The sequence below is a fragment of the Myotis daubentonii genome, chromosome 13 (assembly GCF_963259705.1).
Source record: "Myotis daubentonii chromosome 13, mMyoDau2.1, whole genome shotgun sequence".
Classification (NCBI taxonomy): Eukaryota; Metazoa; Chordata; class Mammalia; order Chiroptera; family Vespertilionidae; genus Myotis; species Myotis daubentonii.
In genome coordinates this window covers 8590058-8617737 of record NC_081852.1, presented here as the reverse complement: position 1 = coordinate 8617737, position 27680 = coordinate 8590058, and the positions used below count along the sequence as shown (strand labels likewise).

At 50.2% G+C, this 27680-nt stretch overlaps 2 protein-coding genes and 1 long non-coding RNA gene across 6 annotated transcripts in view; 2 read left to right on the top strand and 1 right to left on the bottom strand.

Moving 5' to 3' along the window:
- Positions 1-27680, top strand: part of RASSF4 (Ras association domain family member 4) — a 194859-nt gene that overhangs the window by 105230 nt on the left and 61949 nt on the right. The gene's annotated exons all lie outside the window — the stretch shown is intronic.
- On the bottom strand, positions 126-18847 carry LOC132214740 (uncharacterized). Its single transcript, XR_009448340.1, has 3 exons — positions 18761-18847; positions 6592-6793; positions 126-525 (listed from the first exon to the last, which is right to left on the bottom strand). It is a non-coding gene; the product is annotated as an uncharacterized LOC132214740 (long non-coding RNA).
- Positions 15466-27680, top strand: part of TMEM72 (transmembrane protein 72) — a 25264-nt gene continuing 13049 nt past the window's right edge. The window contains exon 1 of one of the 2 annotated variants that reach the window (XM_059662137.1): positions 15466-15898. In XM_059662137.1, the coding sequence (XP_059518120.1) occupies positions 15829-15898 (70 nt within the window). In that variant the 5' untranslated portion in view covers positions 15466-15828. The remainder of the gene's footprint in view (positions 15899-27680) is intronic. The other variant, XM_059662138.1, reaches the window with a different exon arrangement.

The following is a 27680-nucleotide window of genomic DNA, read 5'->3' as shown; positions in this document are numbered from 1 at the left end:
TTGCGAAACCTGGGACTTTGGGGAATTGACTTGCCTTTCCCAGGCTCAGTGTCATTTTGTCCTTAGGGCTGGGATGCACATAAAACATTGAGAAAACACTGACATGTGGTAGATGCCCAATAAATTGTAGCTTTTATTTCCCTAAGGCCCCACAACCTGCGTCCCGCACAGCAGCGAAAGCCCAAATAGATGGAGTTCTCCTCCCGCTGCTCTCAGCCCCCAGCAGGACTTACACACGCACTTTCCCAACCCAGGGCTCAACTTCTCATCTGCCAGCAAGTGGTGAAAACAGATGAGGTGGAAAGCCGCTTCTTGCAAAGTCTATGGAACTGGAAGTACATGATTCTCAGTCGATGCTCATGTACCTGGTGTAGTCTCAGTGCAGCTGCTTTTGTGTGCAGATCATGGGAAGGGTCACCTCAGCCGTTTGGGTCATTGCCCAGATGCCCCCACAATAGAGTCGGCTTCACAATCGAAACTGCAATGGACTCCAGGCTCAGTCCGAGAGAGGAAGTTCTGGACACTCTGGGAAAACAGCAGTTCCAAAAATATTAATGAATATTTTATTATGTATAAATAATAATGAAGAGAAATGTATAAATGTCCCTCCTCCCTGTTGTTAGTACATTAAGATGCATAAAATAGAAAAAAAAACTGATAAAACATTCTGACATTATCACTTCAGGGCCATTTAGTTTTGCTCATCGGTAGCATTCCCATCTACCTTGAGGTCTTCTTGCAAGACTTCTCCGTGTCCTCGCCCTCGGCTCACAGGGACAGTTTGGTTGTCTGCTTCCCCCCTTGCTTTGTGCCACATTCTAGAATCCGGTCTTGGTAAGAGTCTGTCTCGAGAAGTTTGATAAATAGTGTCTGGCAAATCCCTGGAGACGGACACTCACGTCATGAGGCTGGTGGGGTGGGGAGTCTTTTGTTTTCCTGTTTTTCAAATGTATTTTTCAATTACAGTTGACATAGAATATTATATCAGTTTCAGATGTACAACATATCATGATTAGACATTTATACAACTTATGAAGTGATCGCCCCAATAAGTCTAGTACCCGCCAGACATCACACAGAGTTATTGCAATATTACTGACTATATGCCCCATGCTGTACTGTATGTCCCTGTGATTATTTTTATAACTGTCAATTTGTACTTCTTACTCCCTGAATCTTTTTCATCATGTCCACACTATCCAAAACAATCTACAGATTTAATGTAATCCCTATTAAAATACCAATGGAATTTTTCACAGAACTAGAACAAATAATCCTAAAATCTATATGGAACCACAAAAGACTCCAAATAGCCACAGCAATCTTAAGAAAAACAGTTTGAAGTATCATATTACTAATGTCGAACTATACTACAAGGCTGTAGTAATCAACTAATGGTTACTAGCATAAATGCAGACACATAGATCAATGTAATAGAGAGCGCAGAAATAAAGCAATGCTTATCTGTTCAATTAATCTATGACAAAGAAGGCAAGAATATACAAGGGGTAAAAACAGTTTCTTCAACAAATGGTGTTGGGTAAACTGGACAGATACATGCAAAAAAATAAAACTAGACCCACTTTCTTGCACCATATACAAAAAATAAACTCAAAATGGATCTAAGATTTTAATGTAAGACCTGATGCCATAAAACTAGAAGAAAACACAGGCAGGAAACTCTTTGACATCGCTCTTAGCAATATTTTTTATATGTCTCCTAAGGCAAGGGAAACAAACAAATTAGCCTGCCGTTTTAAGACAGGCATCAGCACATTTCCCACGGCTCAGAGGAAGGCTTTCTGGTCATTCTTCAGTCCTAACACTGGCAGGTCCTGCCACTTAAAGGACAAGTGAGAATTATGTGCCCTCAGAAAACAGAGGGGAAGTGGGAGAGGGTAGCTAAGAACCAGCATCTGTAATTTTTACTGGCGTCACATACCTAGTTCCATCTCAAGTTTTTTAATTCTTCAACACCAACTAGGGGTCCAACAGCACAATTCATTTCTGATATAACTACCTGGAGCTAAAGCAGACCCAAGAGGTTGAGGGCTCTGTCCCAATTCAGATATCTGCTGCAAATAGAGCCCCCAAACAACCTCCACTGCTGTCCATCTGACCAAAAATTTAGGGAACCCATAATTCCCCTCAGGTTTGATAATGTGCTAAGGAGATTCATAGAACTCTGGAAAGCAGCTCTACTAAGAAGTATGGTTTTAGTATTAAGACTACAAATGAATAGCCAGATGGAAGAAGAGCATAAGGCAAGGGATAGGGTGGGATGTGCAGAGCTCCCACGCCCTCTTCCGGCGCCACCTTCCTGCACCTGGCCATGTTCACCAACCGGAAGTTCTGATAGCCTTGTTGTTTCAGAGTGTTTACACAAGTTGTTGTTGTTTTTAAGGTAGACATGGCATTAAATCCTGGTCATTGGTGATTGAAGTCAATCTCAAGTTCAGGAGGTCAAAGGGGTGTGGCTGAAAGTCCTAATCTTCTAATCCTGTGTTGGCTCCTCCAGCAACCAGCTCTCCATCCTGAAGCTATCTAGGGACCTACCAAGAACTACCCCAGGTATGGTCTCAATCAGGGGTGGAGAACCTTTTTTCTGCCAAGGGCTTTTTGGATATTTATAACATCATTCCCAGGCCATACAAAATTACCAACTTAAAAATATAGGTCAAACATTTAATTAACTCACCTCTAAAGCCTTGGCAGAGCCAAACCAAATGATTTCTCAGGCCTTTGGCCGGACATTCCCCATGCCTGGTAAAGGGACTCCTTATGAGTAATAAAAGGCACTCCCATCACTCAGGAAATTCCACAGGTTTTAGGAACACTCTGCCAGTAACCAGGGACAAAGACCAAGTATCTATTTCTTATTATACCACAGCCAGAGCCAGGCTGAAATGCTGGCACCGCCATACATCACGTGACTGGCTGAGTGAGGCACTCACGCTCCTTGAGCATTGGGTTCCTGGTCCATAAACATCCCAAGACCTCCCCCACCTACCTAGCAGGTAGGCTGCGTGCATCCAGGAGAGTGTGAAAGTGGCAAACAAGTGTGAGTTCAAAACTTTCCACACACATTGGATTCTATTTCCTACCCACTAGTGTTGCTAAAAATCAGAACCAGTCAGAGCTCTCGCTCACAGCTGATGGGAGTGTTGATTGGCAAACACACTAAAAAGAATTGTTTGTTAGTTTCTATGAATTAAACACTCACCTAACCTATGACCCAACAATTCCACTCCTAGGTATTTACCACAAGAAATAAAAACCTACGTCTACAAAAGAGAATTGTACCTGAGTGTTCAGAGCAGCTTTTTCTTTTTTCCTTTTTCTCCAAAAAAAGACCTGGAAACAGCAATTGAATAGGTAAAGAAATTGTGATGGAATAAAAAGGAATGAACTAATGTGGTCCCTGAGAAACAAGATACCGACTTAGAAGGGCTTCTGGGGCAAATGGGGACATCTGTAATACTGTCCACAATTTAAAAAATAAAATAAGCATATCCTCAGTGAGGATTTTAAATACATACATACATACATACATACATACATACATACATAAATATTTTTTAAAAAGCAGAGCCTAGCAGCTGTTTCTACACTGGGGGCTCTCATGCAAACAGCACTTGACAGAGATGCCTACACTGCTCCCTTATAAGGCAGTTCCTGGAATCCTGTCTCAAACATAGGACTGGGCTTTTCCTCACTCAGTCAGAGCTATGCAGCTATGTTACTGGTGAGATGACAAGACCTTCGTTCTTGTCTTCTTGAAGGAAAGAGTTCAGTTAAGAGACAAAGGGCAGCAAAGAAAGCAAGAATTTATTGGCCGCAGCAAATGCACAGTCAGGGCAGTGAAACAAGGAAGGGCATAGAAGAAGCAACAGGAGAGCCTAGGCTGGGCTGCTGTGGTTCACTGGGAAATCAGAGGCGAGAGTGCCTTGGAGGTTCAGGGGGTTAGCCTGGGACAAGCTGCTGCTGCCCAGTGCACCCCTGGTTGCAAATCTCTGGGGTCCCTTAGAGTTTAGGAGACGCATGCCTGTGGGGGAAGGAACAGCAAGGCTGTGCTCCCCAGAAAGAGAGCTCACACTGGGTCCTGTGCTTTGAAGGTGTTTATCTCTCTCTTGCAGGTTGGGAATCTTAGGGGAGCTCTCAGAGGAAGATCGCAATAGAATATTCATCAACTTCTCAGGTGTGTCCTTCCAGGGTCGTGGTCTCCACTGATTGGTCTGCACCAGGGCAGGGGGTCTTAGTCAATGGAGCTGATCATGAGGCAGCCACTGCATCACTTGTCTCATTTTTCAGCTTTTCTGGGCCTGGAGCTGAAATACAACTGAGGCCTCCATGTTATCTTTAGGGAGGAAAAGGTCAGGGGGTCTAAACTGCCTGAGCATCAACATGGGGTCCAAACCACATGACCAGCAGCATGCTAGGGGAGGAGAGGTTACCCTGGGGTGAGGCCCTTATTTCCCCAGTTTTGCCCCTTGGTAGGCGCCCAGGGCTTTCTGCCCTGGTGACCTTCTGTACCTGGCCCATCGTCCTTGCTCTGCTCCTCTCTCTCTAACTGCCTGTTACAGCTACATCCCCTCAACTTCTTCACCAACCAATCAGAGCAGCTTCATTGTGACCAATCAGTACAGTACCTTTTGGACCAATCAAACTGCAAGGATTTGGAATCCTCATTTACAAGAAAATAAACCAATCAGAGACAAGGGGTGAAGAACTCTGTCTATAAGTCAGTTCCCCTCTGACTCAGGGAGTAAACTTTCCTTTCCACTGAAGACAGCAGATTGCATTTCCCTGGCTGGAGGGCTGGAGCTGAAACACTAAAGATATCTCCCTGGAGCAGAGCAGGCCAGACCAGAGCACAGCAGACCAGTGCAGGGCAGAGCAGACAGGCCCAGACCACCAATGAGCAGAGCAGGGCTGTCTAGCTGGACAGGGACCTGGCCCCAGGGCCTCCTAACAGCCATGCTGTATCACAGTTGAGCTGTTTGCACTGAATAAAGTTTGCTTCTTCACCCCACCCCATATTGGGGATTCCTGTTGGTGTCCAATTGACACCAATTACCATCAGTTGACATACTGATATAAAAATCCACAGGGATAAATCGTAAAATGTTAAGAAGCAAGACACAACAGGGTACATACTTTGTGGTTTTATTTATATTAAATCTAGAATAATCTAAAGAGACAAAAGTAAGAACATGGTTGTTAGGTGAATGATTGGAGAGGGGCATGAGGAACTTCTCTCAGAGACTGAAAATGATCTATATTTTGTTTCCAGTGGAGGTTACGCAGCATATATAATTATCAAAATTCTCCAAACTGAAAGCTTCAAATCTTTCCTGTTACTGTATATTGGTTGTACCTCAATTTAAACCATTTTTTAAAGCCCTCTTAGGAAGGACCATGGGCCTAGGAACTGCATGGAGGTCTCTGGTTAGGAAAAGGGGCCCCTGAGCTGAAAGCACAAATCCCATCTCATCCTACAGGCCAACCCTGAATTGCTGAGTTGAATTAGTTCCTGGGGACTTGCTAAGGATGAGTTTTGATGTCTATGTGAACACAGGTTTAAACTTAGCTCTCCCTGAATCCTGCCGAGGATTCTATAAAGTGAATTTCCTGAGTCACAGTCTTTGCCTGCCTCCCCCAGTTCTGAGGTTCCAACCAGAAACTCCCAAGACACAGCAAGGTGTCATTCATCTCTGCTCCTCCATGCCTAGCAGGGCGAGAAGACCAGAGGTGCTCTATAAATTCTAAAGTGTACTAAGTTGATAAATACCAAGGTTGGCTATAGACAACTCAGAAAACCCAACCATGGATGCCACAGTGCCCAGTTAGTCAACATGCATTGACTGTATTAACCATATAATTATGGAGTTTCTACAACCCAACAGTGGTAGGGGTGGGATAGCATTCTCATCATGTCACATACCAAAGAGACAGCAAATGCAGACCACTTGCTTAGTAACTGTGTTCTAGGGGGAGCAGAGAACTGGGGTAATCTCTCTCTCTCCTCTCTCTCTCTCTCTCTCTCTCTCTCTCTCTCTCTCTCTCTTTCTCTCTCTTTCTCTCTCTCTCTTTCTCTCCATGTTGATGGGAATAATCACATGTGTGTTTTGTGAAAAGATCTATATGGGGGGAAGAGCCACATGAGTTCCTTCACTTCATCCACCTCATCCATTCCTGCTTTCTCAACTTTCTTCTGCATTGAAGCACAGGGAGGAGATGGAAGGGGGTGGGGGACACAACTCCTGTTTGAGACCCAAGATAGACTCCCAGACACATCCCTGAGTTAGGTCAGATTGAATTACCTGCACCTGGCCCAGCATCACTGTGGAAACCAATCCACCTCCAGGAAATAATGAAAGCTACTAGTGTAGAGTAAACTAGATTTTTTTTAAGACTGTTACTTAGGGCTTAAAAAGGAGTGATCAAGGATTGATTCTAGTTAAGAAGTAAGAGGTCATACCACCCACCAAGGTTATGAGGATGCACAGAAGCAACTGCTTATAAATCTGGTGTTGAAGTTGGAGTTCTGCACTTTGAGCCTATTAAGGACACTCCGTGACATTCACTTACATGGTGCAAACATTGCCTTCTGATTGTCCAGGTTTAGCCCCTCAGCCACATGAGGGAGACCCAGAGAGGGGCCGCGCTTCACAGCAGCAGGAACATCATCAGCGTGACTGCGCTGCCAAGAAATAGCTCCTGGTTCCAGCCACAGAGTCCTCCCATCTCAGCCCCAGTGGGGAGAGAAGAGAAGTTGAGCTGAACTTGTGTCCTGCAAATGAATTATATTCATTAATTACAGGAACTTGGACCTTGAGAAGAGAGAAGGACCTTCTTGCAAAAGGCAGATGACAAAACCATTTCATTAAGTAGAAATGACTGATTTTTAAAGGACTTGGTTACAAATTCATCTTACAATTTCTTTTAACAAATATGTATAGGATGCCTGCTATAACTCCAGCATTGTGTTAGCCACTAGACCAAGGGGGCTAAGGCATATTAAACATGAAGCTCAGAGAACAAGAGTAGAAGACAGAGACACATAAATAACTCAAACTGTTCAGCCCCATGCCTAGCCCCTTGTAAGTATTCAGAAACGGTAGTAGCTATGATGATGATGATGGTAGCAGAGAGGTAAGAGCAACCTTAGAGGTACAAATGAGGTTTTTTCTGGCAGCATAGAAAATGAGTGATTACCCTAGCCAGCGTGGCTCAGTAGTTGGAGTGCTGGCCTGCATCCTGGGTTTGATTCAAGGGTGCATACCTGGATTGCAGGTTCGATCCCCATCCCCACTTGGGGTATGTGTGGGAGGCAACCAGTGGATGTGTCTCTCTGACATCAATGTTTCTCTCTCCCTCTTCTCCCTCCCTTCCACTCTCTGGAAAAAAAAAAAAAATCCTCACTCCTCGAGGGAGGATTTTAAAATATCAATTAATGTTATCCATTACATCAACAGCATAAAAACAAAAAATCACATGATCAGATCAATGGATGTAGAAAAAGCATTTGACAAAATCCAAGACCCATTCATGATTTAAAAAGAAAAAAAAAGAAAGAAAGAAAATGAGTGACAAGCTTGTCCAAGTTGTCAGGGAAGGGCCCGTAGAATGAAGGTTGCTCAAGCTTGGAGGCAGAGAAAGAGACAAGATGCAGAGGGCCAGGAGAAGGTCCGGGCAGGCGGCAAAGGGCTTTAGGATGCCTGGGCATTCAGGGAGTCTTTGGGGGTTTGCGGGGATGGGCTAGGGCCCAGAATCTTGGCCCAAGGACCAGGCAGTTCACATTGGAGCTTGCACCAGTGTTACTGCTGTGAGCGGACTGGAAGAAAGGCTGCATTGTTTGTTTGGTTTTCTCCCTCCCAGGAAGGGGCTCCTTCCCCTTCAACTCCGCATATTTAGGACAGGACACTGATTACAAAGAAAAATTCTTCCGCAGCGACCTGCACCACGCCAGCCATAAATCCTCCCAGCCCTTGGACTTCTCGTAATGGAAAACCACAGAATGGTTTCAAATGGCGTTTCACTGGATCCCAGGGGCTTTCCAAAGCTAGCTGTGCTGTGTTTCCCCTAAGTGGAAAGGATGGGGGTTAAAGACTGGATAGTGAGTGTGTGCTGCTTCGTAGTCCCATTCCATGGGTAGCTTTTTCCGTCCTGGGGTTCCGGGGTGGACCCTCCCTCAGGTTCTCAGACTCGGGAATATGCCTGTAACACTTCCTTCCATCTGGATCTAAACCAGAGAGCAGCTTTCCCACGTGCACATGTTCCTTCTTGTGAGATAAGGAAGTGGTTTCTATTTTTAGGATCAACTCCACCCGCTCCTTAGGTGGCCTGGAGGTCTCTGGGGCCCATTTTGATGCTGTGAGCAGCACAGCCATCCTCCTGGAAACTGCTTTATAAGAGGATGGGCGGGAGGAGGGGCGGGAGGAAGGGCAGACCTCCCCCTCACCCCTTTCCTTCTGCTCCGTAAGCTCCCTGTCTCTTCCACTTCCTACACTCGCAAAACACATGCAGCCTGGTGTGCACGCACCCTGGGAAGCAGTCAAGTGACGTCAGATGATGTGTACGCTGTGCAGCTAGAGGGCTGTCAGACAGAGCAGGCCACGGGCGTCCCAGCCACTCCGGCACGCAGACCCAGAGCACGGTGCCTGCCTTGTGCTCTGTAAGGAGGGTGCGGAGGGCGCTGGTGGCCAGGCAACTCTGAACGCACAGAGAGAGCTCCCTGGACTGCGAGCCCGCAAGGGCCACAGCAGGCGCTGCCCTGGCTGCTGCACATCCATCACGCCACGACGGGGAGGGGTTATTGGAGTGGGAAGGAGCTAGACAACTGCAAGGCAGGACCACAGTGGGGAGACCGAGGTTCTCAGCAGGAACCCACAGTAGGAGACCTACTAGGCAGAACCTGCCCCTCAGAACCCAGGGAGAAGCCCTGTGCACACTGGCGAGGTCCCTTGTCACAACCTCAGTCAACACGGAGACCACCGGGGTGACGGGCAGTTTGGTGCGGGGCCCACTCATGTTGTCCAGTAAGAGCTGATTGCTAAACTTCAGGTATTTTAAGAGCCGGTTGTTAGGCAAAGCCATCATTAAAAATTAAATTATACCCAAGTAAATAAATTACATAGTAAAGTCCAATATTCAAAACTCATCATGCCGTCATGAATTTGTTACACTTCGCTCTCACTCTGCTCTTGATGTCATTAGCGCCCACTGGGTCTGCACGAGGGACGCCCACGTCACGGTGTGCTCCTGCGTGCCTCCCCGGCTCTGCCCCCAGTGCCATCGTGGAAGCCCGAAATCAGCCACGGTGGGGTATTTACACCTCAAAGATGGCAAAGGCTACAAGTAAGGGTGCTGTACCTGCACGGCGATTGTTAACGGCTTGCCAGCCAGCACACTCCTGTCCGGGGCCTGGCAAGGGTTGTGTCCGTCCCCTGCAGGCACCGTTAACCTTGTGGGCAGTGCCATGGCTCATTCTGTGTCTCAACACCCCTCTGCTGTAGTGTGGCGTCTGGACTAGTCGGAGGGGGTGCAAAGGGCAAGGAAGTCAGCTAGCAGTCGATGGCACAAGTCAGAGCATACGCAGGCAGGCCCTGGGGTGGCCACAGCCATGGGGATAGAAAGGAGGAGGCAGGTGAGGAGAGCAGGCCAGGGAGGTGGAAACAGTGGGGCTGAGGATGCCTGGGCGGAGTTGAGAGGAAACGAGGAGCAAGAGTTGGCTCTGAGATGTGAAGCCTGTGTGATTGGTAGATCCGGTGTCACCTGCCAAGTGAGAAGGCGCAGAAGGAGGCTTAACTGATCCCCAGGAGTGAGAAAGAGGAGTCCCTCTGAGCTGTTTCACAGCAGAAGGAGCTGGTGGGGCCCAGGCCCCTGGATCCAGTGTTTGGCTCAGTGGAGGTTAGAGGACAGAGGTTTGTGCCGTTGGCGAGCAGGCCATCCCCCTGTTCAAGTTTCCCCTTGTTTCACCATCTCCGGTGTCAGAGCCGGGAGGGCTTGTAACCCCCAACCCCTCTCACCTCATTGTCCAGGTCACAGCCAAGGGGTTATGGGAGGCAGGCAGACTCCACACGTGTGCCTGTCGCTCCCGGGCCCAAGCCCGCAACCCCGATACCTAGTAAACGGGTGGAGACGGGGCTGTTAGGAGCAGCACGTGCCCCTCAGCAGGGGCACCCTGATTTGCCTGACACTGACAGGGGAGTATGCTGAAGACAGGTGAGGGTGCAGGTGGCCCCGGGAGCTCTGGGAGGGTGGGAGGGGAAGCACTAAGGGTGGACGCATCAGCTGCAAGGGCGGCTGCGGCTGACCCTGGAGTCATCTTTCACCTCCTTCTCACACGGGCCTCGGCCACCCTGAGAGGGACCGCTCGACCTTCCCACTCTGGCCCAGGATAGAGAGGCAGAACAGCCTGGGTGCACTGGGGATGAGGAAGACAAGAGGGCACACCTGGCCAGGCACTGGGGTGTGCTGGGACAGGCACTGGGGTGTGCAGGGCAGGGTAAGCCTGGAGGCCAGAAAGAGTCCCCGCCAAGAAAACGGTGACTTTCACGGGGAGGCCTCACAGCCATCAAAGGGGCTCCCATTGCCCAGAGCACAGCTGTTCCGAGGCCATTTTCCTGGTTTGAAGCATGAAGGTCACCTCTCGGCCACCCGGGCAGCCTGGGTGCTGGAAGACACAGGGAGCCCGAGCCCGGAGGAAAAGGCCCGTGTTCTGCGTCTGTGCATGAAAGTGACCAAGGCAAGGCTACTATAGGGGTGGCTACTACCACTCCTGCTGCGTGCAGCCATACAGGCCAAGCTGTGCGTATGGGAATGCCAGGAAGGCATCACCAGAACACCTGGAGGCTGCCAAGCACAGAGCATCACTAGGGAAACAGCAAAGAAAGGGGACTCGGGAAAGGGCACATAGTAGAGAGCACACGCCCTGATGCCTGCGGGACGATTAACAGAGGACAATGTCGCAGGGAGAGTTTCAGGAGGAAGGAGCAGTTAACAGTTTCAAGTGCTCCCAAGCCCAAGAGATGGAGCGGAGTGACTGAGTGAGCACAGAGGTTAGGCTGCTGGGTGTGGTGCTCAGCTGGCGTGGGCACAGGTGGGAACCACATGTTAGTAAATAGACAAGTGCACAGAAAGTAGAGAAATAAAGGGAGGAGTGGACAACGAGACCATTTTCAAAAGCCTGAGGTGGGAAGGGAGGAGAGACCACGTGTGGTTTGCAGGGGAAGCGGGGTCCTGCAGGAAAGCTTCGCCCAGGGCTATGGTGAGCACAGGGGAGAGGTGCAGGAGACAGTCGGAAGACATCAGTCCCAGGTCCCAGGGGACAGGCAAGAAAGCGCGTGTGAGGACAACCCCGCTGCCCCCACCGGAAGGAAAGGACAGGCAAGGACCAGGTGCAGGTAAGAGGAGCACATGGGGTTTGCATGGCGCAGGCCTGAGGTCTCCGTTTTATTCCGCAGACACTGAGACGAGGGGTGAGGGGACGGGGAGAGCTGAAGAGCTCAAAGTCTTAGAGCGGCTCCACGGATTGGTTTCCAGGGCCCAGTATTTGCTTTGAGTGACGCCCATGAGCTTCCTACTATTTTGTGCAAGTTTCCTCACCGCCAGCAGGTGAAGACTGGCACATACATACCCACACTTCCGCTTTCCCTGACTTCTCAAGCTCCAGAGCCACCCTGGCATCTGGAATCTGGGTGCTACGACCAATGGTGCACCATGTGTGGCCAGGCCCGTGGCAGCGAGTATCGGTGAAGCACCCATTCACAGCTTCACACTGAAGCTCCAGGCCAGGCCAGGGGAGAGAGGCAGCCGGACCTGGCCTGCACTCCATGGGCCACCACCCGGAGAAGACAGGGGAGTGCTCCCCCACATCACCACTGCCTCCTCCGATCCCAGAGCTGTGAGGAAAGCAACGCCCAGTTCTACCTAAAGTGCCCCCACCCCGCCCCAAATGCTACGCGCCAGGGCCACGGGGGCGGTCTCCTGTCACTGGGCGGCTTTATGATGGACACACCTGAAAACTAGAGCGCGCAGCAGAGTGGCGGGGCTGGGACTGCTGGACCCGACACCCCCTCATTCCTGTTTTGTGTGAGTCTCCTCTGGTTGTTAGACTCTGCGCCCTCCTCTGTAAATGTGAGCACTATGAGGAACAGGGCGTAGATATCGCACTTTGCACAGCACCTGCAGTGCAGTCAATGTTGAGCAAACACTGGTTATTATGACTGTCACTGACATCATCACTAGTCCTCACAGCCCTGGAAACAGGGCATTTTAGTACCAAGTGGCTTGGGTTCCTATAGGTTGACTGAGTGAACCTGCCTTCCTGTGCCTACAGCACTCAGACACTCTGGTTGGTGTACCGTGAAATGAAGCCACACAGAAAATAGCTCTGGGGGAGCCCTGGTCTCCATGAGGTCAGGCCCGGCTGTGCCCCAGTTCGTGTGCTGTTGGCTCGGTGAGTGGATCCTATGGCAACTAAAGCTACCTAGGTTGGCCACAGAGAAGTCAGTTTTCTTTGTTCACTAGTAACATCAGCTCCCATTTCCTGGCATCTGCCCTAGGCAGGCACCTTTGACACAGGACTTCAGACCCAGGAAGACACCCTGTATACCATTTTACAAGAGGAGACTAGGTTGGAGGGGGATAAGGAATGTCTCAAGCCACACATGTTAACTGCAGAGTGAGGCTGCCCCTCCCTCATCTCCCCACAGCGCTTCTCTGCCCTGGCCCAGCACCTCGGGGACCATGGGCAGGGAACAGAAGAGGAGCCAGGCCAGGGAGGAAGCCCCGGCCCCAGCCTTCCTCTCCCAGGTGCTGTCCCTGGCCCTTCCCAGAGAACTTGCCTGGATTCTTTCAGGAATCACAGCCATCTGGAATCTAGAACCCAGGTCCAAGCCACCCGATCAGTGCTGGAGCCCTGCCCACAGTCCCCCACCCTCCATGTTCATAGGCCTCCCGGGAGTCATGGCTGCCCAAAACAGCCCGTCCTACCAGGGGGAATGGTTGTGAGGACACCTTCCCCTGCTTAGAGCTAAGTTTCCCCCATAACTTCTGCTCGCTAGTGCAAGTTTGGGCTCCTGAGGACACAATGGGACTTGCAATGCACTTGCTCCGTGTAGCACCCACGTCACCCATGTGCAGAGCTCCCCATGCTGCTGTGATCTTAGACTCTCTGGGCACTCGAAGTGTTTTCCACTCTGTGAAGGTTTCACACAGCCACGCACAGCTCTCTCTCCTTCCCCTGTCCTACCCCTCCTCAGCCCCTCACCAGCTCCCTGTGCGTCCACAGGTTCCTCTAGGACCATAGTCTGCAAACCGTGGCTCTCGAGCCACATGCGGCTCTTTGGCCCCTTGAGTGTGCCTCTTCCACAAAATACCATGTGCGAGCGCGCACGTAAAGTGCGATTGAAACTTCGTGGCCCATGTGCCGAAGTCGGTATTTTGTGGAAGAGCCAGTATTTTGTGGAAGAGCCACACTCAAGGGGCCAAAGAACCCCATGTGGCTCGGGAGCCGCGGTTTGCCGACCACTGCCTAGGAAATGCTAGAGAGGTTCTCTTCTTCCCCGGGCCCAGCAGCCGCTGCAGGTCAGACGTGGGTAGCGGGCGCGTCACCACCTCCTCCATCAGCCTCCATTGCAGGGCTTCTGGCCCTTGGCTCCTGGCAACCTTCCCTCCGATGCTGAGGTCAAGGCAACTCGTCCGCCCAGCCAGGTGCCTCCTCTCCGCGCAGAGCTCACAGAGGGCTGACTGGGGGAGGAGGGGTCACGACCTCGGTCAGTCTGCAGTTTCTTCAAGACGGGCCCTCTCTGAGATTTTACTTTTGCAATACGCCCTCCTCTCCTTCCACCACCAGCCCCACACCCCCTCTTCCTTCCACTTAGGGGCAGCCCTTGTGAGGCAGGGGCACCCTCAGGCTGGAAGAGCACCCAAACCCCCAGCCTCTAGTCCTCCCCCCGGGCCCAGCGTGCAGAAAAGAGCTTCGCGAGGAAACGGCTGTGGGGAGAACTCGGCTCAGGCACCACCCACTGTGTCAGGAGAGATGCTTCCCGCTGGATGAAGCCTGAGGAAGGCCGCTTAACGACACAGAACAGGAAGCCCAGCAGCTAAGTGTCTCTCGCCACCCACCAGGCAGGCTCCAGGCGCCGCTCAGGCCTTTGCCTCAGCCCCTGGCCCCCCCATCAGGAGCCAGGTCCCCTCCAGCACAGGTGGACCCAAACGGAGGAACAAAGCCTGTGTTGGGCCTGATTGAAACTGAGTTTCACTTTCCCAGGAGCCAGCAGCACATGCTGCTCCCAGACTCTGACAGAACTAGGTCATTGTCTCATTCCTAAACCAAAGCCACTGGGAAGGTGAGGCCAGACCCGCCCCCCAAAGCCTAGAGGGGCTCCCTGTCTCCAGGGCCAAAGGCGTCAGAAACAACAGCTTTGTTCCCGAGGATGAAGGAGGGATGCTTCGGGCAGCCAGCGAGAAAGGGCCTCCTGCCCTCTGCGGTGCAGGGCGTACCACAGGGACCCGGTAGCAATGTTTGGGGGAGGGGGTTCAGGTGTCGAGATCTGTGTCTGCTGTTAAGCACATTCAGCTAACCCAAGAAATATATAGTTATGTCAAATCATACATTTTGAAACTTGGTCTTAAAGGTCACACGAGCCCTGGCGGGTTGGTTGGAGCATCATCCCATGTACCAAAGGGTGGTGGGTTTGATTCCCCGTCGGGGCATATACCTAGGTTATGGGTTCAATCCCCAGTTGGGGCGCTTGTGGGAGGCATCCGATCAATGTTTTGTGTGGTTTTTTTTCCTCTCTCTCTCTCCTCCCTTCCTTTCTAAAACAATCAATATAAACTTTTTTTAAGGGGTTAAAGATTTCAGAAAAAGCCTGGGAGAAAAGCTAACACTTGGCATCATTCAATCTCTTACATAATTTAGTAAATTAAGAATTAGTGAAAGCCCACAATGGCCAAATTTTAGAAGCCGGGCTTCTTGGCGCAGCCCTCTGGGCATACTTTAAGAACCACCAATCCAGTCAAACACTCTCACTTATTTTCTGCAAGTTTCTGAGGCTCACAAATACCTTTGTGTTTCTCCAAGGTCACCAGTTAATTATTGTCATAGCAACTCCCCTCCCGAAGAATCATAGTGATTTCCCACATCACATGTCCAGAGCGCGTCGGGAATAAAGGAAGGTCCCATGTGACGTGGGTCTGAGCTTAGTGTTCCTGGCCAGAGTCCAAACCTGCCCCAGACTCGAAAGCTTTCTAATCCCCGATATTCCAAAATGTGGGAGCTGAGAACTCCTCTCAGGGTGTTTCTGCTGTTGATTTAGAGACACATCTCTCTCTCACCTGCACACTGCCACCTCCAGGCACCACTCCCCAGACCCCACGGCCTGAGGCCCAGGTGGGCCTGTCTCTGAGCTGCCCAGGACAGAAGAGGCCAGGCTGGCTCCTTAGCTGGCTCCCTCCTCCCAGCCAGAAGCAGCTGATTGCCAGCTCCAGGCTGCCTGCCTCCAGCCCAGCCCTAATCGGCCTGATCTCAGGCTGCCACTGGGGCCATGGCAGCCGCTGAAAGCAGTGGGGACATTTTTCCAAGGTAATGATTAAGCCGAGTGCCTGGCAAAGGCACAGGCAGCCGGCAGGAAGGTGAGTCCATTCACACCTCGACCAGGCTGCAGTGGCTGGGACTGGTTTGGGACAGCAGGGCCCCAGGGCACGAGGGCCCCAAGCTGGCAGCCACAGCCTCCCTGGACACGGGACGTCTGAGAGCATCTCGGGCCAGAGCCGCTGCTGCCCGCCCTGCTGGGCCGCTGCCCTTGCCCCGGCACCATGAAGCTGCAGGTGTTCTGGACGGGGCTGGAATACACCTGCCGGCTCCTGGGCATCACCACCGCTGCAGGTAGGACCCCACCTCCCTGCTGTAGTCCTCTGCGTGCTGGGCAGAGCAGATGGGCTGGCCCAACGGTGGAAGCCAGCTGGCTGGGGTTGGACAGACGCATCTGACCACACGTTCTTCCCCAAGACCCCCAGGAACAGTGCTCTGCGGGGCACAGCGGGTACAGGGGGCCACTGGGGACTGGGAACCAACGGGCCTTGGGAGCCCTCAGCCTCCTCATCTTGGAAATGAGTGGAGGGTCGGCCCCACCTCCTGTGGGGCTGCTGCGAGGGCGCGGCGGCTGAAGGTGAAGGTACAAGAGTCTGATGCCTCGCTGTAGAGTTAGCAGAGCACATCTGGCTTTATTCACACCACAGGCCCCTGTCCTGGAGAGAGGATTCCCAGCTGAGCTGGAGGGCTGGTCACGGAGACCTCGGGCTTCCCTGATGCTCTGCAGGGCTGCGGGGACGTGGTTCCTGGGCTGGCTCCTCTCCCTCACCCACCCAATCCTAAGGTTGCTCCACTTGCGGGAGGACAGACAGAGCAGAACCAGTGGGACCACGGCCCTGAGTGCTGCCTTCTCACTTCCCTAGGGCAAACCCTGCCCAGGCCCAGGCCCCCCACAGGGCCAGGATCTGTGTCGGGGAAGTGAGCAGCAGTGTTCTGAGCTCTGAGCACTGGGCCTCACTGTCCCTGGGGACAAGGAGGAGACGCCCACAGCTCAGCGAGTCCTTCTCCATCACTGGACCAAATCCTGTGCATGGATCTCGGTGGATGGGAAATGTCCCCCAGCTCAGACTCAAACGGTGCTGCTTCCAGCCTCGGCCTGCCACCTGCCACCTGCCACCTGCCACCGGTGACCTGGGAGAGCCATCGGGGCCCTCTGGGACCGAGCTTTCTGGTCTGTGCAATGGAGGTAACCGGCCCTGCTGGCCAGGTTTTTGAAGGATCAACGATGCATGAACTGATCAGAGATAGCTGGACTGGGGATAAAGCCTCTTGGGAAAAGCCATGACACACTTCAGCGCTCAGGGGACCCAGGTCACTCCCAGGTGCTGGGCCACGCTCACTGGTGGACTGGCCAGTGGGGTCTGCAGCATGGAGGCCCTGAGTTAGCACAGAACCCGCCATTTGAGATGACCTAACCCCACAACTCCTGACATAAGATGAGCTCAAATAGGGGCATGACCCTATCCAAGGTCACGTTGCAGGTCAGAGGGACAGCCGGCCTGGAGCCCTGGTCCCTCGACTTTCAAAAAGGCTAGGACTCTGCCTTCCAGGGTAGGAAGCCCACCCTGCAGACACCAGGAAGGTCTAGACCGGCTCTGCTGAGACCCAAGGAGATGAGCTGGCAGGGAACCAGCTCCAGACACTGTCAGGGCCACCTGTCCCCTGCACTCTGGGAATGACTGCCCAGACCCCCAACTGCCCACCCAGGGAGGGGCAGGGAACCCTACATAGGTTCCCATGTCTGGGTTCAAGGTCTGTTCTACAGCTTGATCTGGACTCCGCCCTGCCTCCTCTAAGCCCCGGTTCCCTGAAGCGAAAGCACAGCCCTTCCCACTCGCAGATGTCTCAGGGACGGTCCCCGCCACACCTGCCCAGAGCCCGGCCCACCTCCTTCTAGAATCTGTTTTGACCTGTATCTACCCCGATGGATTAGCTAGAGATGTTTAAACCCACTTTATCTCCGCCAGAGGCAGGGTCTGCAGCCATCGCATCCACCGCTGCTCCTCTGGCTGCATCCCTTCCTCTGCACAGAGGGCGCTGCTAATGCTGAGGGCAGGCCTCCGCTTGGCTTTGAAAAGGATCCAGGCTAAAAGTAGGCCACAGATTGCCTTTTACTGGCCAGGCTTTTCCGTCGTTTTATTGGGGCTTTCTAAAGTGCAGGAGACGGGGGAGCTAGGGAGAGGACTTCGTGCTCTTGGGCGTACCTCCCGTTTCCTGGCAATATCGGGGAACTCCTGGCCTGTTTCCAGCGTATTAGGTTTGCACATTCTCTATTCCCTCCGGCCTCCTTTTTGGGGAAATTCCCGTTGAGAAGCCCAGGCCGCGTGTACAGGGCCATCACTGCTGGAGAGGAAATAAGGCTTGAGACCGAGGCGCTCAGTTTGCAGAAACTTCGGGAGACCCTGGCCCCACTGTGGGGAGGAGTGTGGTTCCCCAGAAGCTGGGAAAAGCATGCGACCCAAGGCCTCCCAGTCAGTCACCTGCAGGGACCAGGCAGCACTACCACCTGGCCTGGCCCCTGGGCCTCCTTCCCTCTGCAGGCAGGACCCGTGACTGTCAGAGGCTCCGAAGGCACAGGCCCCGGGGTCTCCCCCGATGGCACGGCCCAGCGGCTTGGCCACCGCGTGCCTGCACAGCTGCCCAGGGGCTGGCGAGCTCACCTCTCCCTCTCCACCCAGGCCCCTGTGGATGAAGCTTCGTTAGCACTCCCAGCGGTCCCCAGGCCACGCTGCCCCACCCCATGGCCAGTCCCATACCACCAAATAGGAGACAGGCCATGGGCAGACTGTGCCCAGCCAGACGTGTTTCGAAAACCAGAAAATTCTCTTCCTTTGAATCAATCATAAGGTTTCCAGGTCAGCACAAACCCACGCCTCCCCACTAGTCTCACACTTCGCTGGCTGCACGCATTTGCGTGACCTCCCTGGAGGGGAAGGCGGGGAGTGTGTCGGTGTGTGTTTGTGCGTGCGCGTCCGCGTGTGACCTCTCGGTGCCTGTTATGGAGATGTGGCCTCAGCAGCCACCAGAGAAGCACACCAACCGGACCTGCACATAGACTGGGAGCCCTTGCACTCCCTGCGCGGGTGCCCACATCTGCCTGCGGCCCCAGAGCTGCCCCGCCAGGTGTGCCTGGGAGAAGAGCTCCAGGGGCCTTACCTTGTGCAGCTCTCACTGCAGACCAACCGTCAGGAGGGGCCGGGAGAGGGGTTGTAACTGAGGTGGGGGCACCGCAGCCCAGGGCGTGGGCTGGGCCCCATTCCTGCTCTGGGGAGGAGGGATTGGTTTCCCTGTGAGCCATGCAGTCCTTCTCCACCCTTCCCCGCCCCACCCCACCTCTGAGGGTGACTCCCATGAATTTCCTCACCACTCCTGAGCCCTGCCCCAGCCCTGCCAGAAACGGGATGGGAAGAGCTCCCCGTGCCGGGTAGATGTTGCACCTTGAGGGTCCTAGACTTGAGTGGAGTGTGGAGGAAAGAGGGGAGACTAATTTCCCTAGGCCCTGACCACTGGGGAAAGTCTCCCCAAAAGAGGAGCTGCCAAGAAAATGTATTTGGTGAGGCCGCCTAACACTCCTCAGAGCAAAGGGCTTGAGCCTGAGGCTCCTCGCTGCCAAGACTCAAGGGCAGTTTTTCCTCTTCCAGCCTCGGCTCTGGGAGTCAGAGCTGGCAATGGACATCACTATGTGGGCATTTACTGTGAGCCGGACTCTGCTGCATGATTTAAACGTAGTGTCTCGTTTTATCCTCATAACTACCCTTTGGAGGACTGTGATGCTCATCCTTATCCTCATTCTGTGCAGGGGAAACTGAGGCCTAGTGCAAGAAAGCATTTGCTCTGGCCCTCACAACCAGAAAGCAGGGAGGCAAGATGTGAATGGGTGGTGGTCCACTCCCGAGGCCCCACTCTTGATCAGCGTGCCCTCCACCTAAGTCAGTGGTTCTCAACCTTCCTAATGCTGGGACCCTTTAATACAATTCCTCATGTTACAGTGACCCCCCCCAACCATAAAATTATTTTCGTTGCTACTTCATAACTGTAATTTTGCTACTGTAAACAATATGTAATTATATATGTGTTTTCCGATGGTCTTAGGCGACCCCTGTGAAATGGCCGTTCGACCCCCAAGGGGGTCGCGACCCACAGGTTGAGAACCACTGGCCTAAGTCTTTCCATATCTTGGGTATCCCAGGATGCAGGATGCAAAACACACAGAGGGTACCAGTGAGGCCTGACTAAAGCCACCCATCATCTACCCTAGTCCCCACCCCCAGTCAGCCCTGTCAGGCAGGTGGATCATGGTGAGGGTGGACAGTGACAGTGACGTATAGTCAAGAACGACCAACACTTCCGAAACATAAAGACACTGATGTTTGACACACCACTCATGCTCGCTGGATGGTTATGTGCTTTGAGCACTCTCAGGCCCTCTCCTGGACCCCACCCAAATCTGCACAGGCTTCCAGAGACAACTGTCACAGCAGGCCCAGAGCTGCACGACCACAACGTGCTAGAAAGTCATCATCCTGATGAAGCCCCACCTGCGTCCGTGACGGCCAACCTGGGATCGCTCAGGGGTTTGTTTTATTCTAGGGTCTGACCCATTAACCTCTCCTCCACACCAAGGACAGAGCCAGAGTTTCAGCAGCGCCCTCCTGCCACACTCCATTTGAAATGGTGACTTATTAATGTAGACTAGGACGACAGCAGCACTTAAACCCAGATGTTCTCATTATTTTTTAAAGGGCACAGCAAATGCATAGTTTGACCTCAGCCCTTTTCAAAGCCTTCAGAAACAAACTAATGCTTCTGAGGCAACCATCCCTGGCTCTCCATGCTAATTTCCACCCTTCTGAAATGTTATCTCCGCGACCACTTCCTGCCACGGGAGGAAGCTTCCTGCACCCAGCACACCCACAGGTGGGTTTATTAGCCACGTTGTTTTCAGATCCTCCACGCGGATGTTGGCTGGTTCTTTTCCAATCTGACTGTTTCAACAAGTAAATGAAATTTCCCTACCTCTGCTCCACCTGAAAGATAATGCGATTTGGCTTAAGCATTTCTTTCTTTATTTCATTATACTCGTGCCCTTTGTCTTAGATTTAGAACAAGAAACCGAGAACTCCACTTAAGATTCATTTATTCAGCAAACATTTGCAGAATTCCCACCGTGTGCCATGTAGACACACATATTAGAATGGCACGACCTCCCTCCCAAGAAGCATGTGGTGACCAAGGAGACAAGCTAGAAAACACATGCCCTGGCACTAAGCACTGCAGCCCCTGGTTTGGGAGGATGAAGCATGTCCTTCTCTACCCCTGACTAGGTATGTGCCTTCAGGCATGTTACCCAGCACTTTAATGATGATGGAAGGAGACTGGAACACATGATGCAACATGCAGATGGTGTATTATAGAATTGTACACATGAAGCCTGTATAACTGTTATTAACCAATGTTACCCCAACAAATTCAACTTAAAAAATCAGTTTCCTCATCTCTGAAATGGGGATAACAAGTGCATCTACCCTTTGGGGTTGTGAGCATTCAGTGTAACAATGACTAAGCCAGGGAAAGGCCTGGCACACAGTTTTCACGCAGTGCTGGTTAACAGTGCTGGTTGGTTTTAGAGGCATTTGCAGGACACAGGGGCTGTGCAGCATGAGTGGCGGGCTCTTCCTGCAGTATGGGAAAAAAGGGAGATCAGGGGAAAAGAACAGGCAACATATGACCCTTGAAGCTGGAGAGGGAGAACGGGGCTAGACTGTGAGAGATCTTACACTGAGTAACATTTTCCTTCACATTTTGAGCTTGGGTTATTAAGATCAGTCACTCAAGAACTTGGTTATTTCATATATATATATATATATATATATATATATATATATATATATATATCTCCTATATAATAAAAGCCTAATATGCAAACAGCGGAACAACCAGCAGAACGACTGGTCACTATGATGCACACTGACCACCAGGGGGCAGTCGCTCAATGCAGAAGCTTCCCCCAGCCCACAGTCTCCAGGCCAGCCACAGTGGGTGCAAGTGGTGGCCCCCTGATTGCCTCCCTGGTCACTCTGCAGAGAGAGGCAACCAGTGACGGTGGCAGGGGGCATGGCCATCAAGTGAGCGGCACCTGGCCTGCCAAGGCAGGTGCCAGCAGGGGCACCCCAATCACCCCACCAGTTGTCCCACAGATTGGCTCTGATCACTGGCCAGGCCTAGAGACCCTATCTGTGCACGAATTTCGGGCCTCTAGTGTGTATTTGTATAGATAGATGATAGATAGATAGATAGATAGATAGATAGATAGATAGATAGATAGATGATAGACATGTATATATATATATATATATATAGAGAGAGAGAGAGAGAGAGAGAGAGAGAGAGAGAAACATCGATGTGAGAGCTCAACATCAATCAGCTGCCTCCTGCAGGCCCCCCACTGGGGAGGGAGCCTGCAATCTGATATGTGCTCCAACTGAGAGTCAAACCAGCAACCTCTTGGTGCACGGGAGGATGCCTAACCAACTGAGCCACACCGGCCAGGGCTTGGTTATTTTTTATTAATATTAAATTAATTGGGGCAACATTGGTTAGCTTTCAAGTGTACAATTCTATGATACATCACCTGTATATTGCACTATGTGCCCACTATCCAAAGTTAAGTTTCCATCACTATACACTAGATCCCCTCATAGTGATCCAACCAGAAGGAAGAGGGTAGCCTTGTTTTATCTTTCATAGAATGGCAGTTCTTTTAAGCTTGTCCTTAGTCTATGCAACCATCCGAACAGGGGTTATTATCGGAAAGAAATGTAGTCGTACATAAGAGGCTGATGCTGGGAAGCGGGAGCTCCCTTGAGGCTTCCCCCTGAGCCTTCCTAGCTTCCCATGGGTCAGGTAAAGGTCAGATAAAGAAACATGGCATGTGTGGCATGGGCACAAAACACCTGGAGGCATCACCATTGTTTTCTGGCACCAGGAATGCTGCCATTTGGAAGAATGATCAGATGTGTTCTCTTTAAATGCAAGATAGAAAAAAAATCAAATATTTTGGACAAATACCTTGACCTGAAGTCAAGACCTAGAAGAAATTTTCCCCCATGGGTTCTTACAAGGGAGATGACACTTTGTGCTGGGAGGCCAGATCCTCAATACTATCGTAAATCCTGCAGATCTGCAGAGTCCGTGTGAACAGTGTCACCACCAGAACCTGGTGTATCAGCGTAGGTGGCCTCACAGGCGAGTTCTACGGCATTCAAGGAAGAAATAGTCACTATTCTACACACCCTTCCAGAAACTTGGAAAGATGGGAATACATCTCAACTCACGTTATGAAACCAGCATGACTCCAATGCTAGACGAAGACGTGGCAAGAAAGCCACAGATTAACATCCCCCAGCAACACAGAGGGAAAAATTCTTAACCAAGTTTTAGCAAATCAAATAAAAACATGTAAAAATGATAGCATCAAACCATGAAATACTATAGGATAAATCTGACAAAAATTTATACATTGGAAACTAAAAAATATTTTTAAAAGACCTAAGTATATAAGAGATAAGAGATATATTTTGTTCATGGGTGGGAAGACTCAGTATCATGAAGATGCCAGTCCTCCCTAAAATTGTTCTATAGATTACCAGGTGTACCAGTTAATAATGCAGATTTTTTTCAATAGATGGAATTATATATATATATATATATATATATATATATATATATATATATATGCAATTTGACATGTATGCTATTTTGTTGTATTGACAGAAAGCTTCCAAACTTCATACATCAAATTTTCTGAAGGTGTTAACATCATAGATATTTTTACACTTTAAAAATGTCGAATTTCATGCCAAAAAAAAAAAAAAAGAGCATTTGCGGGAAGTTTTAATTCATTACTTTATTTTGAAGAAAAGTGCTGCTGAAAGTTATCATATATTTCAGAAAGCTTATGGTGAACATGCTCCATCTCAAGATACTTGTGAATGCTGGTTTAAATGCTTTAAAAGTGATGATTTCGATGTGAAAGACAATGTCCAGGTCGACCGAAAAAGTTTGAAGACCAACCATTACAAGCATTATTGGATGAAGGTGTGTGTCAAACTCAAAAACAACTTGCAGAAAGATTAAACGTTGCTCAGCAAACAATTTCTGATCATTTTCAAGCAATGGGAAAGATTTTAAAGGAAGGAAAATGGGTGCCACATCAACTGAATGAAAGACAAATGGAAAACCAAAAAATCGTCAGTAAAATGTTGGTTCACTGGCACGAAAGAAAGTCTTTTTTGCATCGAATTGTGACTGGCGATGAAAAGTGGATTTATTTTGAGAATCCTAAATGCACAAAATCATGGGTTGATCCAGGTCAACTATCAATATCAACTGCAAGGCCAAATCGCTTCAGAAAGAAGACAATACTCTGCGTTTGGTGCAATCAGGAAGGTGTGGTGTATTATGAGCTAAAACCAGGTGAAACCGTTAATGATGATCGCTACCAACAACAAATAATCAATTTGATCCACGCTTTGATCGTAAAATTACCAGAATGGGCCAGAAGACACGGCAAAGTAAATTTGCTTCATGATAACACACTGTCACACACTTCAAAACCAGTTAAAGGCACGTTAAAAGATTTTGTCTGGGAAATATTAACCCACCCGCTGTATTCACCAGACCTTGCTCCTTCAGATTACCACTTGTTCCGATCGATGGCACACGCACTTTCTGAGCAGCACTTCAAAACATACAAAGAAGTGGAAAATTGGGTCTCTGAATGGTTTGCCTCAAAACAAGAAAAGTTCTATTGGGACAGTATCCACAAATTACCTAAAGATGGGGAAATGTGTAGCTAGCGATGGACATTACTTTGAATAAAGCACTTTAGATGTTTCTCTTAAAATTATCATGTCTTCTTTGATTACAAAATCCACATTATTAACTGGTACACCTGGTAACTGCAATCCCAGCCAAAATCCTAGCAGGTTTGTTTTGTGTGTGTGCATGTGTGTTTCCTAACAGTAGACAAGCTGTTTCTAAAATTCACCTGGAAATGCAAAGGTCCTAATATAACCAAAGCAACTTTGTACACAAAGAGCAAAATGAAAAATTTAACACTACCTGATTTTAAGACTTATAAAGCTACGGAAATCAAGACAGTGCAGTTTTGACACAAAGAAGACAAATTGATGAATGAAACACAATAGCATTCAGAAATAGAACTAGCCATATATGTACAACAGAATTTTGACTTAACTACAAAGATAATTTAGTGTAGAAAGAATAACTTTTAACTTTTTTACTCGCTAACAATTGAATATTCATTAATTTAAAAAAAAACAAAATTTATCTATATTTTGTACCATATACAAAAAAAAAAAGACTCAAAATGTATTATGGACCTAAATGTAAAACCTAAAACTATGAAATTCCTAGAAAATAGGATAAACTTAAGTCATGGGTTAGGCAGAGATTTCTTAGACACAATACCAAATTTCAATCAATCCATAGAACAGATTAATAAATTGCACAACATTGAAATTTAACACTCTACTCTTCAAAATATAATTTTAAGAGAATGAAAAAAAAACACAAGTTAACAAAGAGATGCTATGGCAAAAGGCACATGAAAAAAATGTTCCATATCATTAGTCACTAGGGAAATGCACACCAAAACCACAATGAGGTACTGCCTGCCTTTGGAATGGCTAAAAGACTCACCAGGCCACGTGCTGAAGTGTTGTCAAGAATGTGGAACGCTCAAACACGGGTGATGGAGATGTAAAATGGCACACTCACTTGGGAAATGGTTTGACAGTTTCTGAAAAATGACCCACTCCTAGGTACTTACCCAAGGAAAAAGAAAGCATATGTTCATGAAAATATTCTACATGAGTGCTCATAGCATCTTTTTTGTAGTAGCCAAAACTAGAAACAATCCAAGTTCCCAGCAACAGATGGCTTCTATCCATACCACTCAGCAACAGAAGAGCACATGCTGCCCCGGCAGGTGTGGCTCAGGTGGGCATCGTCTCAGGCACCAAATGGTTGCTGGTTGGATTTTGGTCGGGGCACATTCCTGGGTTGTGGGCTTGATCCCCAGTAGTGGGCATGCAGGAGGTAGCCAATCGCTGTTTCATTCTCTCCCTCTCCCTTCCACTCTCTCTAAAAATTAATTAAAATATTCTTTTAAAAAAAGAAAAAGCACATGCTACAACATGGATGAATCTCAATAATCACCCTGAATGAAAGTAAACAGATGGAAAAGAGTACCATTTAAATAAATTTTTAGAAAATGAAAACTAATCTCTAGTAACAGAACATAGATTAGTGGTGTGGAGGGTGGATGGGTGGGTAAGGACGGTAGGTTTACAAGGATATGAGGAGAGATATATCCATTATCTTGATTGTAGTGATGGTTTCTGGGTATATACACATCAATACTTATCAAACTGAACACTGAATAAGTGCACTTGTTATATATCAACTAGAGGCCCGGTGCACCTGTGCACTCAGGGGGGAGGAGGGGGCCCCTCAGCCCGGCCTGTGCCCTCTCGCAGTCTGGGACCCTTTGGGAGATAACGACCTGCTGGCTTAGGCCTGCTCCCAGGTGGCAGAGGGCAGGCCCAATCCCTAGGTGCAGCCCCTGGTTGGGCTCAGAGCAGGGCCGATTGGGGAGTTCGGGCGCCGCCCCCTGTCATGCACAGAGCAGGGCGGATTGGGAGGTTGTGATGCCACCCTCAGTCACGCTCGGGGTAGGGCCGATTGGGGGGTTGGGGCACCGCCCCCTGTCACACTCAAGGGAGAGTCAATGGGGAGGTTGTGGCTCTACCCCATCACACACAGAGCAGGGCCCGTGGCGGGGGAGGGGCTGGGGCGCCGCCCTCTATTACCCACAGAGCAGGGCCGATCAGGGGTTTGGGGCATCTTCACCTGTCACGAACAGAGCAGGGCGTATATGGAGGTTGTGGCCCTGCCCCCTGTCACACACAGAGCCGCAGGGCGATCAGGGGGTTTGGGCGCTGCCCCCTGTCACACTGATCCCGGTGCCAGGAGGCCTCTCAGCTCTGCTGATCCCAGTGCTGGGAGGCATATTACCCTTTTACTATATAGAATAGAGGCCTGGTGCATGGGTGGGGGCCGGCTGGTTTGCCCTGAAGGGTGTCCTGGATCAGGGTGGGGGTCCCCACTGGGGTGCCTGGCCAGCCTGGATGAGGGGATGATGGCTGTTTGCAGCTGGTCACACACCCTTCAGGGTGGGGGTCCCCACTGGGGTGCCTGGCCAGCCTGGGTGAGGGGCTGAGGGCTGTTTTCAGGCTGGGACTGAAGCTCCCAACTGCTCCTCTTTTTCTTTTTCTTTTTTTTTTATTCTGGGCCAGCTTTAGCTCTGAGGCTCCAGCTCTTAGGCCTCCGCTCCTGAAAGCAGGTATCTGGTTTGTTTCGGTTCTCAAAACTCTGTATCAACTCCAGCTCTGAGATCCCAGCCTGCTGAAAGCTGGTTTCTGGGCGTCTATATTTGTTACAATGTTTGAAACTGCAGGCTCAGAGGCCTGCAGCAGACTGCGGGAAACATTGGAGTCCTCCATCACCGAAGCAAGCAAGCCTCATGTTAGTTTCAAGCTGCCTGGCTGCTGGCCGCCATCTTGGCTGACAGTTAATTTGCATATTGCCCTGATTAGCCAATGGGAAGGGTAGCGGTCATACGCCAATTACCATGTTTCTCTTTTATTAGTGTAGATTATACTTCAATAAAACTGTTTTTAAAGGGGGATGTGCCAGTTAGCTATTGCCAAAATAATGCTGTGTAACATCCGCAGACCCTCAGTGGGAGAGAGCAACAAGCTTTTATTACTCACACATCTGGGCAAGCAGGCTGGGCAGCCCTGCTAATGTCAGCTGGGTGTGCTTCCCTTGCTGGGGCTGTTGACTCGTCTAGACTGGCCAGGGCTGGGATGAATGGGCCACTCTGCTCTCTGTGTCCCTGCTGCTCCAGCAGGCTGGCTTTGGCATGCTCCATGAGAGAACATGCAAGTTTACAGCCCATTTCACGCCTGTTCTTGCATGGTGCCCAAAG